Below are 17,316 nucleotides of genomic sequence, written 5' to 3' on the forward strand. Positions count from 1 at the left end.
AGTGGATCAGTTGCAGACTCCTCGAAGGGTTGGAGGGAGACACTCGAGTCAGGCCCCGCTATTTAAACAAGAACCCAATACAGTTGGCAATGTAGGCTACGAGCACCCAATGGCTTGCTGCAGAAATCCAATAGCCTATTATGGCATGTTAGTCAATGAGTGTGGTTGTTGTTGAGTTGGATGTTGTGTTCATTTTGAGCGGCTAGTACACGAGGTGTGTACTGTTTCATCTCTGGTCCTAGCCTAATGGCTCCAGTTGAATCCATGACATTTACTCTCCTGACTTTTACTCAAGCAATTATCACAGGAGATATAGGTGTATTGGAGATTCAGGATGTGTATCTACATATGTTGCTTTTTCCCAGGTTATAGAGGTAAGGAAATAAAACAATATATTTTGTTTTTCAAAAACTTAAAAGGAGTCTCGTGAATGCCAAAATCAAAAGAATAGAACATTTACAGAAATATGACTTTTATTTAGAAAATGCAACACGTTATCTTTTTGTCAAACAAACAGTAAAAATGGAAAGGAACAAACCAAGTGCAACCTGGGAGACAGTTGTGAAAGGGGTCAGGGGTCATCAGATCTGTGCTTGCAGGTAATGTTCATAGTTGGCCCGCATTACAAACTCAAAAGTGGGCTTTGATTTCAAAGCCTCCATCTCGTCCAGTTGAAGAAGGTCTTTGAAGTCAGGAAGGTAGGTCTGTAGAGGAACACCTGGAAAACAACAAGAGAAGATATTCAGAATAGGTTAGAATGGTCATAAAGAGGTACATAAACAGAGCAGAGACTCGATACCCTTTTGAATATTTTGTCATTAATAACAAAAAAATATTACAACAATTCAACAATCTCCTAAATATCTCTTAAGTAACTATTGAAATGTGTTGTTATCAAACAAATTAACTGATGAGAATACAGTGAAATCCTTTGGTCAGACACCGAGACAAAATGACTACTGCAGTGCTTACCTTCTTGTATGAGCTTGAGGAGGATCTTGACAAAGATGCTGTCCTTGGCTGCCTCCAGAGGGTCATCGTTCCCATCAGCAGACGACCATCTGTGAGAAACACAGCGTGAAGGAAGCTCAATGCAAACTTACAGTAATAATAATACTTATAAATTCATTGCATTTACTATATAAAGCTCATTGACAGCGTAAATAAATAACAAAAATGTAAGAAGTGTCAAACAGCATATTTACACCTATCAAATCCTTTCAAATTTGGAATTAGGAAATTAGCAAGAAAGGGAGTAAGAGTGAGATAGAAGGATTAGGGCCATTGAGCGGTACTTACTCATCTTTCTTGAGGGCCTTGCAGAAGATCTCACACTTGAGTCCCTCAATGTCCACAGCATCCTCCTGCAACAAGAATATGGCCCATATCAGTGAACCCTGACAGACCTGATTAATCAACCCTGAGTTAATGATTCATGCTAGCGGTAGTAGGACTACCTCGTCTATGTACTCCAGTAGATCCAGAGCCTTCTTGAAGTCATACTCATTGGCTCGTCGGTTGTCATCACAAATATACAGCTGGTGAGAAAAGAGAAAAATGAGGTCAGTCCATTGGTATTTGTGGGAGCTGCTTTTTGGGGTTCAGTTGGTGACAGGAGGATAGATGTGTGTGTTGTATTGTCATCGTGTATCTGTGTGGTGGCAGGAATGTGGATTTATGTAGTTACTGGTTGTGCGACTGTGCGTGTATAGTCTACTTAAGCTATAAGGCATGAGGGGGTGTGGTATATGGCCAATATACCACGGCTAACGGCTGTTCATATGCATGACACAACGCAGAGTGCCTGGATACAATCCTTAGGTGTGGCATATTGGTCATATATCACAAACCCGGAGGTGCCTTATTGCTATTATAAACTGGTTAACAATGTAATTAGAGCAGTAAAAATACATTTTGTCATACCTCTGGTATACGGTCTGATATACCATGGCTGTCAGCCAATCAGCATTCAGGGCTCAAATCACCCAGTTTATAATGGTGCATTGATAACGTTGTCTGTGTTGGGTTATGTGGTAATGTGAGGGGTCCACTGATGTGTGTTCTTACATTAATAAGGTTGTGAGCGCTGAGCAGGGGCATGGTGTCAGGGTTCTGTTGTTTCTCCTCCAGCAGCTGTTTGGGCAGAGTCTCCTGGTGCAGCAGGAACCGCTCCTGCTCTACCATGTCTGTAGGATGACAAAGAAAACACTGTTGATATCCCTGCAGAACTCACCAATTAGACACCCCACAGTGAACTAAATACCTCAGCTGGCTGCGGTGTTCTAAATATGAACACAGTTGAAGCAGAATTAAGCAGCATTATCTCAAGTAGCCCTTTACCGTCTACATGTGTCTTCATCACAGCCTCAGGCATGTCTGATGCCAGGGCAGTCAGTTTACTGAGAGCCAACAGGGTCTTTTTCTTCACAAAGTAACGTGTCTCCATGTTGGCCTGGCCATACAGGGTTTTGTGGGCCTGGGAAGAGAAAGAGATGGTAAAATAAATATTACAAATGCAACACTGTTTATATTAACATGGGAAACTACACTATATCTACTGTATGTCTTTTCATATGAAGCAGCATGTTCACAAGTTAGCTACTAAGGTCAACTGATATATATGTGTGAGTGTGTGAGTGTGAGTGAGTGAGTGAGTGTGTTCCACTTACACTGCTGAAGTCATGTACGTGGATGTGGTGCAGCCAGCTGAGGTGTTCGTGGGACTGCAGGAAGCTGGCCAGCTGCTGGTGCTGGGCGATGGGCTGGGAGAGCAGCTTGCCCCGCTTTCCCTTCTCCATGTACCAGCGGAACAGGAAGTCTGCAAAGTTCTACAGGAAGTGACATGGAAATTAAATGAAACACACAGCATCTTTGGAATCCTAGTCTAGTCATAGCTTGAGAAATAACATTTTAATCTCATAATGGGTATCAATGTATGATTTACGTGCACTGTCTGAGTAACGGCAGGTAGGCTAGCGGTTAAGAGCGTTAGGCCAGTAACCAAAAGATTGTTGGTGCGAAACCCCGAGCCGACTATGTGAAAATCTGTCGATGTGAATTTGAGCAAGGCACTTAACCCTAATTGCTTCTGTAAGTCACTCTGATAAGAGTGTCTGCTAAATAAATTAAAATGTAACATGCACATCTCCCTTGTTAGTGCCAGATTTGATAAAACACCAGTGATAAAATTTGGTCGTGTTCAGTACGGCACACAGTAGCAAAACATTTTGCAAACAAAAACAAAAATCTGCTTTCTTATTGGACCAGTTCAAGTAGTACCTCCCCATTTCAAAATTTCTCCACCTAATGAACACCACCCTGGTTTTAGAGAATTAGTGTCTGACCTGGTCGGCGAACTTGGCCATGTAGTGCTGCAGTCTATTCTGGTTGTCAGTCTGCTCACACATCTGGACCAGAATGTCAAAGTCACAATATTTCTCTGCCAGTGCCGCCACCCACTGGTACTGACCCAGCTCCACTGGAACATAAGGAAAAGTTAACACCCTTAATATTATTTAAGTGTACATAATACCTTTATAATGGATGCAATAAGCAGTCAGACTTATAATTTATGAAAAATATTAGCTACATTTAGCTATAAATGTGTAATTCCACTTATTTTGTATTCTAAAATGGCTTGACCCGGTAACCAAATACTCAAGCCAAAATGGCCGCCCGGTATTTTGCGTTCAATCTCCACTCACACAGTGGTGCGAGCAGCTCAGAGCGACCCTGCGTGTACTCCATCTCCAGGGTGTTGTAGTGGTCCTGCTGGCCCGGACGGCCCAGTCTCAGTGAGGTCAGCTGGGCAACGTAGCCTCCCAGGAGCACATCCAGCAGTGCTGTCAGCTGCTCGTTCAGGCCATTGCGCATCTCCGAGTCGGCGTGAGGGTACACGTCACGCAGGATCACCTCATGCTGGCGGGCGATGACGGTGCGCACCCCGCCCAGACCGCTAGAGGCTGTGGGGAGAGAAAGATACAGGTTTAGGGATTAAGGGCGCATCTCAATGGACTTACATTTGGGAGACTCTAAATTATTCTCCTTCATCGCAGTGAAAGGGATCTACATATCACTTTCACCTATCGTGTCTTTTCAGATCAGTTGACATTAACAAAAGGAGACAAGGCGTTCAACAGCGAATGTACCGGTCCATGGGATGTATTCTGGCTCAGCAGTGGTGCTCTCTGAGGCTCTGTACAGTGAGGCCTTGGTGTCTCTGTACTGACCAGCAGCCTGCAGCATGTCCTGGAATACAACACACAAAACGTACACAAATTACTGACTGTGCCATTACAAGAAATACCACCTCACAAGCAACATGACATACAGTTGAAGTCAGAAGTTTACATACACTTAGGTTGGAGTCTTTAAATCTTGTTTTTCAACCACTTCACAAATTTCTTGTTAACAAACTAGTTTTGGCAAGTCAGTTAGGACATTACTTTGTGCATGACACAAGTCAATTTACCAACAATTGTTTACAGACAGGTTATTTCACTTTTTTTTTAACTCACTGTATCACAATTCCAGTGGGTCAGATGTTTACATACACTAAGTTGACTGTGCCTTTAAATAGCTTGGAAAATTCCATAAAACTATGTCATGGCTTTAGAAGCTTCTGATAGGCTAATTGACATCATTTGAGTCAACTGGAGGTGTACCTGTGGATGTATTTCAAGGCCTACCTTCGAACTCAATAGCTCTTTGCTTGACATCATGGGAAAAATTAAAATCAAAAGATATCAGCCAAGACCTCAGAAAAAAATTGTAGACCTCCACAAGTCTGGTTTATCCTCGGGAGCAATTTCCAAATGCTTGAAGGTACCACGTTCATCTGTACAAACAATAGTACACAAGTATAAACACCACCAAACCACGCAGCCATCATACCGCTCAGGAAGGAGACACGTTCTGTCTCCTAGAGATGAACGTACTTTGGTGCGAAAAGTGCAAATCAATCCCAGAACAACAGCAAAGAACCTTGTGAAGATGCTGGAGGAAACCGGTACAAAAGTATCTATATCCATAGTAAAACGAGTCCTATATCGACAGAATCTGACGGGCCGCTCAGCAAGGAAGAAGCCACTGCTCCAAAATCGCCATAAAAAAGCTAGACTACGGTTTGCAACTGTACATAGGGACAAAGATCGTACTTTTTGGTGAAATGTACTCTGGTCTGATGAAACAAAAATAAAACTGTTCGGCCATTATGACCATCGTTATGTTTGGAGGAAATAGGGGGAGGCTTGCAAGCTGAAGAACACAATCCCAACCGTGAAGCATGGGGGTGGCAGCATCATGTTGTGTGGGTGCTTTGCTGCAGGAGGGACTGGTGCACTTCACAAAATAGATGGCATCATGAGGGAGCATGAGGGAGGAAATTATGTGGATAGATTGAAGCAACATCTCAAGACATCCGTCAGGAAGTTAAAGCTTGGTCGCAAATGGGTCTTCTAAATGAACAATGCCCCGAAGCATACTTCCAAAATTGTGGAAAAATGGCTTAAGGACAACAAAATCAAGGTATTGGAGTGGCCATCACAAAGCCCTGACCTCGATCCTATAGAAACATTTGTGGGCATAACTGAAAAGGCGTGTGCGAGCAAGGAGGCCTACAAACCGGACTCATTTACACCAGCTCTGTCAGGAGGAATGGGCCAAAATTCACCCAACTTATTGTGGGAAGCTTGTGGAAGGCTACCCTAAAACTTTTGACCCAAAATAAACAATTTAAAGGCAATGCTACCAAATACTAATTGAGTGTATGTAAACTTCTGACCCACTGGGAATGTGATGAAAGAAATAAAAGCTGAAATAAATCATTCACTCTACTATTATTCTGACATTTCACATTCTTAAAATAAACTGGTGATCCTAACTGAACTAGGACAGGGATTTTTTACTTGGAATAAATATCAGAAATTGTGAAGAACTGAGTTTAAATGCAGTTGGCTATGGTGTATGTAACATTCCGACTTCAACTGTACGTATATGAACAAAAATATAAAAACGCAACAGGCAACAATTTCAATGATTTTACTGAGTTACAGTTCATATAAGGAAATCAGTCAATTGAAATAAATTCATTAGGCCCTAATCTATGGATTTCACATGACTGGGCATAGGCCCACCCACTTGGGAGCTAGGCCCAGCAACTGGGGAGCCAGGCCCAGCACAAGGAGCACCTGTGTAATGATCATGCTGTTTAATCAGCTTTTTGATATGCCACACCTGTAAGGTGGATGGATTATCTGGGCAAAGAAGAAATGCTCACTAATAGGAAAGGTAAACAAATTAGAGAGAAATACATTTTTTGTGCATATGGAATACTTCTGGGATCTTTTATTTCAGCCTTATTCAAAAATTTATTAAATACATTATTGTTCCTCATTAAATCTACACACAATACCCCATAATGACAAAGCGAAAACATATTAAAGACATTTTTGCAAATTTATGAAAAATAAAATACCTTATTTACATAAGTACTCAGACCCTTTGCTATGAGTCTCGAAATTGAGCTCAGGTGCACCCTGTTTCCATTGATCATCCTTGAGATGTTTCTAAAACTTGATTAGAGTCCACCTGTGGTAAATTCAATTGATAGGACATGATTTGGAAAGGCACACACACCTGTCTATATAAAAGGTCCCACAGTTGACAGTGCATGTCAGAGCAAAAACCCAGCCATGAGGTCAAAGGAATTGTCCGTAGCTCTCCGAGACAGGAGGCATAGATCAAGGCATAGATCTGGGGAAGAGTACCAAAAATGCCTGCAGCATTGAATATCCCCAAGAACCCAGTGGCCTCAATCATTCTTAAATGGAGGAAGTTTGGAACCACCAAGACTCTTCCTAGAGCTGGCCTCTCAGCCACACTGAGCAATCGACCTTGGTCAGGGAGGTGACCAAGAACCCGATGGTCACTCTGACAGAGCTCCAGAGTTCCTCTGTGGAGATGGGAGAACCTTACAGAAGGACAACCATCTCTGTAGCACTCCCCCAATCAGGCCTTTATGGTAGAGTGGTGAGACGGAAGCCATTCCTCAATAAAAATGCTCATGACAGTACACTTGGAGTTTGCCAAAAGGCACCTAAAGGACTCTCAGGCCATGAAAACAAGATTCTCTGGTCTGATGAAACCAAGAACACTTTGGCCTGAATGCCAAACATCACATCTGGAGGAAACCTGGCACCATCCCTACGGTGAAGCATGGTGGTGGCAGCATCATGCTGTGGGGATGTTTTCTGCGGCAGGGACTGGGAGACTAGTCAGGATCGAAGGAAAGATGAACAGAGCAAAGTACCGAGAGATCCTTGATGAAAACCTGCTCCAGAGCACTAAGGACCTCAGACTGGGTGCACCTTCCAACAGGATAATGACCCTATGCACACAGCCAAGACAATGCAGGTGTGGCTTCGGGACAAGTCTCTGAATGTCCTTGAGAGGCCCAGCCAGAGCCTGGACTTGAACCCGATCCACCATCTCTGGAGAGACCTGAAAATAGCTATGCAGTGACGCTCCCCGTCCAACCTGACAGAGCTTGAGAGGATCTGCAGAGAAGAATAGGAGAAACTCCTCAAATACAGGTGTGCCAAGCTTGTAGCGTCAAACCAAGAAGGCTCAAGGCTGTAATCGCTGCCAAAGGTGCTTCAACAAAGTACTGAGTAAAGGGTCTGAATACTTATGTAAATGTGATATTTTTTTGCATATATTTGCAAAAATGTCTAAAAACCTGTTTTTGCTTTGTCATTATGGGGTAGTGTGTGTAGATTGTCAAGGGGTCTGAATACTTTACAAATTCACTGGAGATACACAGTATATATAAGCACACCATATGATCAAAAGGCAACTATACACATGCATGGGAGATACATGACAAACAATACGGATACAGAGAGCCCGCACTGACTGTGTTGTGTACCTTGATGATGGTATTGACACTGATCACCACTTCAGCCCACTTCACAGAGTCCACAGGGTTCTCCTTTAGAGTCCTGTCCTCCTCTTCCAGTAGACACTCAAAGACTGAGGAGATCTGAGACACCTACACACACACACACACACACACACAAACCTCTTAATAACCTCACCTCAGGCATAAGACAGAAGCTTCCCACAATCCCAAAGCTAATGCTTTGACAGAAAACATGATTTTATGATTAAATTGGAATCTCAAATCATCTAAATTGTGTGAAGACCCCAACTATTATCTCTGTCATTGTCACCAGACCCCAGCCCTGCTGGGGATATTATCTCTGTCATTGTCACCTCTCTGAAGAAGACGTCTGCGGCCGTGAGGCTGGTGGACACGGTTGCATTGCTCTTCCTCAAGGCAATGAGGATGGCGCGATTGACCAGCTCGCCGTGCTTGGCGTGGTGGTTCTTCAGCGTCATGGCCGCCTGTAGCTTCTCGGCGTGTTCACACAGCAACAGGCGCGTCGCCATGGGAGACGAGCGCACCGTGGTCTGGCCCAACCGGTCCAGGAGACCCACCTGTGGGGGAAGGGAGGTGTACCAGTATGAGAACAAGTTCTCATTTACAACTGCGACCCGGCCAAGATAAAGCAAAGCAGTGCGACAGAAACAACAGAGTTACACATAAATAAACGTACAGTCAATAACACAATAGAAAAATCTATGTACAGTGTGTGCAAATGGAGTAAGGAGGTAAGGCAATAAATAGGCCAATAGTAGCGAAGTAATTACAATTTAGCAAATGAACACTGCAGATGATGATGTGCAAGTAGAAATACTGGTGTGCAAAAGAGCAGAAAAGTTAATCAAAACAATATGGGGACGAGGTAGGTAGTTGGATGGGCTATTTACAGATGGGCTGTGTACAGCTGCAGCGATCGGTAAGCTGATCAGATAGCTGATGTTTAAAGTTAGTGAGGGAGATATCGCTGAAGTTGGAGACCTATTTTTGCAATTCGGAGACCTATTTTTGCAATTCGTTCCAGTCATTGGCAGCAGAGATCTGTAAGGAAAGGCAGCCAAAGGAAGTGTTGGCTTTGGGGATGACCAGTGAGATACCTGCTGGAGTGCGTGCTACGGGTGGGTGTTGTTATGGTGACCAGTGAGCTGAGATAAGGCGGAGCTTTACCTAGCAAACACTTATAGATGACCTGGAACCAGTGGGTTTGGCAACGAATATGTTGCGAGGGCCATGAGAGCATACAGGTCGCAGTGGTGGGTGGTATATGGGGCTTTGGTGACAAAACGGATGGCCCTGTGATAGACTGCATCCAGTTTGCTGAGTAGAGTGTTGGAGGCCATTTTGTAAATAGCCCCGACATCGGGGACCGGTAGGATTGTCAGTTTTACGAGGGTATGTTTGGCAGCATGAGTGAAGGAGGCTTTGTTGCAAAATAGGAAGCCAATTCTAGATATCATTTTGGATTGGAGATGCTTAATAGGAGTCTGGAAAGAGAGTTTACAGTCTAGCCAGATGCCTTGGTATTTGTAGTTGTCCACATATTCTAAGTCAGAACGGTCCAGAGCAGTGATGCTAGTCAGGAAGGCGGGTGCAAGCAGCGATCGGTTGAAGAACATGCATTTAGTTTTACTAGCGTTAAAGAGCAGTTGGAGGCCACAGAAGGAGTGTTGTATGGCATTGAAGCTCGTTTGGAAATCGGGGTGTGGAGTTACGAGGTATGGTTGTTGAACTCAGTCATGACATATCGATCTTTATTCAGAAATCTGTGAGAAGCTCTGTAGTGAAGTCCCATCCCACGGTGACCCATATGATTAGAATTATTCCGGATTGAAATGTATTTCTATGCAGGTGGCCACAGGATTAGAATTATTCCGGATTAAACGGGATTAACAGGATTAGAATTATTCCGGATTAAACGGGACTGAAATATATTTCTATGCAGGTGGCCCACCTGTAGCAGGAAGTCCATGAAGCAGCTGTGGGCCTTCATCTTGTCCTCTAGCTGGTGGAGGATGATGAGGGAGGTCAGGGGGAAGCCAGCACTCTCTGGACACAACAACACAGAAACAAGGTCACTTCTATGTGGAACAATATATTCAATCATTTTGATAGAAAATAACTACAGGTTTCCATGTCTTCGCCTGTCTACATTTCTCTCCCTCTTTTTCTGTTTCCCTCCCACCGTCAGGGACAGACTCGGCCCAGCGGGGGTCTGAGGCTGGGTAGTCGTCCACCAGGTCCAGGTTGATCCGGGTCACCACCAGGTCCAGCTCCCCGCCCACCTCCCAGTCTCCTTCCCCCTCCGGGGGGAACAGCTCATCTGTCATGTTCTGGGCCCCCACCAGGTCATTCCTGATAAACACAACAGTTACGTTCTACTCACAACATTGTAAGGTAAACTCAATAGTAACAATGTTTATAGCTTAGATCATTTAACCAGGTCATTCCTGAAAACACATAAAATCATTTCACATAATTACTTAGTGGTACTCATTTAAAAAGTGTACACACCCCATTCACTCAATGTCTACATGTACTCTCTCACACAGTCACTCCCTCCCTCTTTCTGTAAAAAACTCACAGAGCCCTGCACCCTCATTTGGCAGTAACAGCTGCTCGAGCTTACCAACAACAGGGCAGATGCAATCACAGAGAGCAAGTAATTACACAGACCTAAATCCACATCATCCTCAACGCTGGGACATTTTTTTCAGGGGAGAAACAAACAAATTCCCTTGTTTTTCCGAAGGAGGTCTGTGTCACTGTCAAAAAAACTCAAACTTCAGCAATTGGGGCCAACGTCACACAATCTTTCTGCAGACTTACCGGCAGAACTGCAGGAACGCTGCTTTTAGGAGTTTGGTTTTGTCCTCTTGCGCTACAGGCTCCATCCTAGTCGGAGTCTCCATAGCAGTTGCCTTGAAACCAAAAAGTGTGAACAATGTGAACTCATCAATTATGTAAAAAGAATGAAAATGAAAAAATAAAAAACATTGCTAGTCCACCAATTGAATGCCATCTCATTATTCATACAAGTCAAATGACCCAATTGGCGACCCAGTTCCATATCAGAGACCTAGCCCTGCTTTATTTAATCTGACTCTACCTCAGGGCCGGCCCCAGCCAAGGAGAAGCAGAGGGAGTCCTCCATGGTCTCAGGCAGCATTGAGGCACTCTCCCTGGCCACCACGGCCACCAGACCACTGTTCTGGGAGAAGAACACCGGCAGGTTGGCACAGCAGCCCCCACCACGCAGACGGTCACCTGGAGAGATGAAGGAGGACGGTGAGAATAGAAACATGGGAGGCGAGTCAAGTCAAATGGACCATTCATGAAAATGGATCTAAAAAGACCAAAAGGTTGTTGATATTAGTATGATAACTATGTATTACTGAGAGCTGTTGTTGTAGTAGCCATCTACACCATTCACTCATCAATACCATTCCGTTTAAAACATTGGGTGCATGTCAACAGTCTCTAAAGGCTTCCTCTTCTTGTCAAATGTTTTTTTAATTAAGAAAATTAGATGAGGAAAAGGGCCAATTTTAAACTATTGAGAGGCACCCAATGTCCTCTAACCTTGAGCCCATTATCCATGTCTCTTACCAGGTGTGTTGAAGGGGATCTTCTCCTCAGGTAGACCTCCGCTGCCGGTACCGGTGGAGCAGGCAAACACCAGCTCCTCGTTGTACAGGAAGGCAGCAGGGCTGGAGGCCAGTGGTAACAACAGCCTCATGGCCTGGAGGGCATCCTCACTCTGAGGGGAATAACACAACATATCAACCATTAGACAAATAAACATCCACATTTAAACTGAAGGAAGACCAATATGGTTGATATTTTCATGTCTGAAAAATAGCATTCTATTTTGTCGAAATTCATGAACATGTAGAAAGCCATGAAGCCTTGAGCGAGTCTACTTAGGGAACCTATTGCCACTTTCAAACTCATTCAATAAAAAATAAAAAAAGCATTCATAAACCATAATACACTAATTCAGTTGAAGCCCAACAGTGACCAGGGTTAAGTGAAAACTGACCTGGAAAGGGGGGTTGTACTTGGTGACCTCCACAGAGAGCTCCTCAGAGATGTTGTTGCCGTTGTCCAGCAGGGTGACCAGGCAGAAGTAGGCGAGGCAGGGGGAGTCTGAGGGGTGCCAGGCTGCTGCCAAAACTACCAGGCCATCCCTGGAACACAAAATTATAGTCAGAAGTATGTAGAATCATAGTCGCAGTCACCAGCTGACTATTACGTCAAATCATGTAGTGAGATAAATACACATCCAGAAACCTAGATGAGAGCTCGACTTACTGGCTCAGCTGCATGTCCATGTAGGTAACATTCACTCCCTCCTTGATTTCCTCATAGTTGCTCTCTGACCCCTGATTGATGGCGAGAGAAAAAAAAAAAAACAGGTCATGCCTTCAGGACAATCATCCAATCTACTGGTTAACTACCAAAATAAAGGAAACACCAACGTAAGTGTCTTAATAGGGTGTTGGGCCACCACTAGCCACCTGAAAAGCATTGATTCTCCAAGTGTCTGGAACTCTATTGGAGGGATGCAATACAATTTTTCCACAATAAATTGCATAATTTGGTGTTTTGTTGATGGTGGTGGAAAACACAGTCTCAGGCGTCGCTCCAGGATCTTACATAAGTGTTCAATTGGTTTGAGATCTGGTGACAGACACACACGCTTTAAACCCCCTATGCTCCTTTGATACCACTCTTTCAAAGTCACTGAGATCTCTTCTAGCCATGGTAGCCATAATGGCTAAGCATGATGATATGTTCATTTATTAATTAACTCAGGAAGCACATGCTTTGTGTCCCTCATTTACTCAAGTGTTTCCTTTATTTTGGCAGATACCTGTACAACCAATGGGACAGTTCACCTCAAAGTAACACACCATGATTTAACGCAACCTGACAAAGTAACGCAACACAACATTCATGTAGTGTTGTTCTGCTTACCCAGATGGCGTCGGCGACACTCTCCGTCAGAGCGCGGCTGGAGTCCCAGCTGAGGACCTGGTGCTCTGTGACCTCATTCACCTCCCATTTACTGAGCCCATAGGAGGTCAGAGTATATAGGCAGCCCGTCTCTCCCACCCACAGAACACTGTGGAGCTATAGAGGGAGAAGAGGGTATGTGAGCTGTTATCATCTTACCTATTAATGACTATATTTTGGGGATTCATAGGACTCCACTAGAAGAAACGTGCATTGTTGTTGGTAAGCGGGGCGAGCATGCCAAAGAGGCTGGAGACGCGGCGTCCGATGCCGGAAAGCACCCCCTGGCCCTGCTGTAGCGCTCTCTGCAGCGGCTTTCCGGAGGGGTCCGCCCAGAGACGCATCAACTGGCCCTTGTAGGATGACACGATGAAACTACCCCCCTGAGGGAAGAGAGGGATGGTGGGATGAGGGAGGAGAGGAAAGGGGATGAAATCAACAGCACATAATGTTTAATCCGATAAATATGCTCAACGTGTATCTGTGCGCTACCATTTTACACAGAATTTGTTGGCAATTCTCAATCCACTAATAATGAGAACCTGCTCTATAAATCCTTTATCTGTGATTGCGGAGCAGTGCTGTATTCAAGTGCATTGGAGATGTTGTACCCACTGTGGCTATTAAAACCTACCCTAACCAGACACCGTGGATGGATGGCGGCATTCGTGCAAAACTGAAAGCGCGATCCACCGCATTTAACCATGGAAAGAGGTCTGGGAATATGACTGAATATAAACCGTGTAGTTATTCCCTCCGCAAGGCAATCAAACAAGTGAAATGCCAGTACAGGGACATGGTGGGGTCGCAACGGACACGAGACGTATGTGGCAGGGTCTACAATCACGGATGACAAAAAGAAAACCAGCCACCGACGTCACGCTTCCAGACAAACTAAACACCTTTTTTGCCCGCTTTGAGGATAACACAGTGCCACCGTTGCTTCCCGCTAACAATGACTGCTGCCCTCCCCCCTCTCCTTCTCTGTGGCAGACGTGAGTAAAACATTTAAACATGTTAACCCTCGTAAGGCTGCTGGCCCAGACGGCATCCCTAGCCACGTCCTCAGAGCATGCGCAGACCAGCTGGCTGGTGTGTTTACAGACATAGTCAATCGCTCCATATCCCAGTCTGTTGTCCCCACATGCTCCATTGTTCCTGTACCCAAGAAGGCAAAGATAACTGAACTAAATGACTATCGCCCCGTAGCACTCACTTCTGTCATCATGAAGTGCTTTGAGAGACAGGGATCATATCACCTCCACCTTACCTGTCACCCTAGACCCACTTCAGTTTGCATACCGACCCAATGGGTCCACAGATGACGCAATCGCACTGCCCTATCCCATCTGGACAAAAGGAATACCTATGTAAGAATGCTGTTCACTGACTACAGCTCAGCATTCAACACCATAGTACCCTCCAAGCTCATCATCAAGCTGGAGGCCCTGGGTCTCAACCCTGCCCTGTGCAATTGGGTCTTGGACTTTCTGACGGGCCACACCCAGGTGGTGAAGGTAGGAAACAACATCTCCACTTCGCTGACCATCAACACTGGGGCCCCACAAGGGTGCCTGCTCAGCCCCCTCCTGTACTCCTTGTTCACCCGATTGCGTGGCCATGCACGCCTCCAACTCAATCATCAAGTTTGCAGACGACAACAGTAGTGGGCTTGATTACCAACAGCGATGAGACAGCCTACAGGGAGGAGGTGAGGGCTGTGTGTGGGAGTGTGGCGTTAGGAAAACAACCTCTCACTCAACGTTAACAAAACAAAGGAAATGATCGTGAACTTCAGGAAACAGCAGAGAGCACCCTCCATCCACATCGAAGGGACAGCAGTGGAGAAGATGGAAAGTTTTAAGTTCCTTGGCGTACACATCACAGACAAACTGAAATGGTCCACTCACACAGACAGTGTGGTGAAGAAGGCACAACAGCGCCTCTTCAACCTTAGGAGAATGAAGAAATTTGGCTTGTCACCCAAAACCCTGACAAACTTCTTTGATGCAAATTGAGAGCATCCTGTATCACAGCCTGGTATGGCAATTGCACCACCCTCAACCGCAAGGCTCTCCAGAGGGTAGTGAGGTCTGCACAACGCATCACTGTGGGAAAACTACCTGCCCTCCATGACACCTTCAGCACCCGATGTCACAGGAAGGCCAAAAAGATCATCAAGGACATCAACCACCCGAGCCACTGCCTGTTCACACCGCTATCATCCAGAAGGCGAGGTCAGTACAGGTGCATCGAAGCTGGGGCCGAGAGACTGATAAACAGCTTCTATCTCAAGGCCATCAGATCGCTAAACAGCAATCACTAACTCAGAGAGGCTGCTGCCTACATTGAGATCCAATCCCTGGCCACTTCAATAAATGTATCACTCGTCACTTTATTGCCACTCTAAATAATGTCACTTATAATGTTTACATATCTTACATTACTCATATCACATGAATATACTGTATTTTATACCATCTATTGCACCTTGCCTATGCCGCTCGACCATCACTCATCCATATACTTATATGTACATATTCTCATTCACCCCTTTAGATTTGTGTGTATTAGGTTGTTGTTGGGGAATTGTTAGATTACTTGTTAGATATTACTGCACTGTCGGAACTAGAAGCACAAGCATTTCGCTACACTTGCATTAACATCTACTAACCATGTGTATATGACCAATAAATGTGATTTGAAGAACAATGCATCCACAACATACCAACTTACCCTAACAGCCACAACAAAGTTGCAGAGGTTTTCGCCCATGTCGACCACAGTCTCAGCGTAATTCCCCTCGTGGGCCAAACTGGGCCAGAACCGGGCTGTTCCCTCCGGAGACACCGCCATGACAGAGATAGACTGAGCATTCAAGACAAAGAACCACAACAGTAAACAACCATGACTGATGGTGAGTTGATTGGAATTTCAGTTAATTTCTTCCTGATTATTAGCCTGGGTGCCAGCTTATTCAGTGCCTTGTCAAGACAACAACAAGTAGGCTAAAGCAGAAAGAGACTGGCACTCAGGCTAGCTGCTCAACAGCTAACAGTTAAGTCATTAGGCAGACATGTGTGATGAGTTCCCACCTTTGGAGGTTGAATAGTTTAGTTTCCTGATTAGTGATATGGTCATTGATTACCTGAACAGTGGCAGTCTCCAGAGGGCTGGGAGATGAAATCGAGATGAGGTCAGCATAGTAGACAAATTCACTAGTGGGCAGCTGGAGGCCCTTACATACTGACAACTAGGAAACACAACAGAGAAGGTTCACGCATTGGCACTGCATGTTTTTTTTGTTATTATAGGACACACTGTATCAATGTGTTGCATATCTCATCATTATCAACCAGGGTTGTGTATCCAGTTTTGAAACGGAGTGACACAAAGTGGTAGGGTTCTACCTGGACTTGCCCAATAAAGAGGGCTCATTTTGTGTTCCGTTTCAAAGCGCTTTGCTACGGTGTGACCCACTGAACTGTACCTTTGCAACAGCAGTCTGGCAGATCTTCCAGATGATCAGTCTCTCTCCACACACCATCCAGGCCCAGCCACTCTCATCCACCTTCACAGAGATCTGGTCATCAGCTGAGGGACACAAAACCCGTGGGAGAGTAGAGCATTGATCGGGATGACCTGTACAATGCATTCTACAGCATGTATAACTCGCAGAGAGATAATGACAGGAAAGAGTCAATGACCCACCATCAGCCATAGTCAAAGCCTCCATGACTTTGACAGGTAGAGAAGAGCCAAACGTCTGGACATCGAAGTGGAGTGCTTCTGAAGTTGAGTAGCTCTGCACACGCGTGGGAGTTGATCTGGAAATGAGAGGGCCAGCAGTTGTTTAAAAACACTCCACGATTGACTGTGCCTGAAGAGACACTGTTGACAATGGCATGATGGAGCATGGACACTCACCTCGCTGCTAACGACGTCCTACGTGGGGAAAAGAGAAGCCCTGTAGGTGTACCGGCGAGACTCTTTCTACCGGTGACCCTTGAGGACTGCCATCGGCCTGAACAAGGGGTGGGACGAGGGCTAAACATCGTAGCTATGCCCCAAAATGCTCAATATTAATTCAACTTCAGACAGCTCTTCTTATTTTGCGCGCACAATATGAAACTTCAGGCGCATTAAATATACGTCATGAAATACAAAATCAAATTCGCAGTACATAGTTGGTCCACTGAATACATTTGTTTGGCCACTAATTGTTACGAATAACCCATTCAATTAAAATCAGCATTACAACATTTCTGATTGTGAATTTATTGACTTTTGCAAGTAGCTAGTTGTAGTGTTTTGGGTGTCAGTAAACAGAACACAAAATAGATTTTTTGCCATCACAT

At 44.8% G+C, this 17,316-nt stretch overlaps 1 protein-coding gene across 1 annotated transcript; it reads right to left on the bottom strand.

The window, feature by feature from the left end:
- Window positions 1-455: 455 nt before the first annotated feature.
- LOC109888926 (nuclear pore complex protein Nup133-like) lies at window positions 456-17,013 on the bottom strand. The gene is made up of 26 exons (XM_020480078.2): window positions 16,886-17,013; window positions 16,670-16,785; window positions 16,449-16,552; window positions 16,107-16,211; window positions 15,695-15,826; window positions 13,171-13,341; window positions 12,920-13,075; window positions 12,254-12,324; window positions 11,982-12,129; window positions 11,549-11,699; window positions 11,049-11,206; window positions 10,769-10,860; window positions 10,125-10,294; window positions 9,894-9,988; window positions 8,275-8,499; window positions 7,928-8,050; window positions 4,149-4,248; window positions 3,705-3,962; window positions 3,345-3,478; window positions 2,670-2,828; window positions 2,341-2,476; window positions 2,068-2,186; window positions 1,458-1,538; window positions 1,300-1,364; window positions 973-1,061; window positions 456-718 (listed from the first exon to the last, which is right to left on the bottom strand). Exons 1-26 carry the CDS (start codon window positions 17,011-17,013, stop codon window positions 582-584), a joined length of 3,423 nt encoding a protein of 1,140 aa, XP_020335667.1. The 3' UTR covers window positions 456-581.
- Window positions 17,014-17,316: the final 303 nt, after the last annotated feature.

Source organism: Oncorhynchus kisutch, linkage group LG1 (genome assembly GCF_002021735.2).
Source record: "Oncorhynchus kisutch isolate 150728-3 linkage group LG1, Okis_V2, whole genome shotgun sequence".
NCBI classification, from domain to species: domain Eukaryota; kingdom Metazoa; phylum Chordata; class Actinopteri; order Salmoniformes; family Salmonidae; genus Oncorhynchus; species Oncorhynchus kisutch.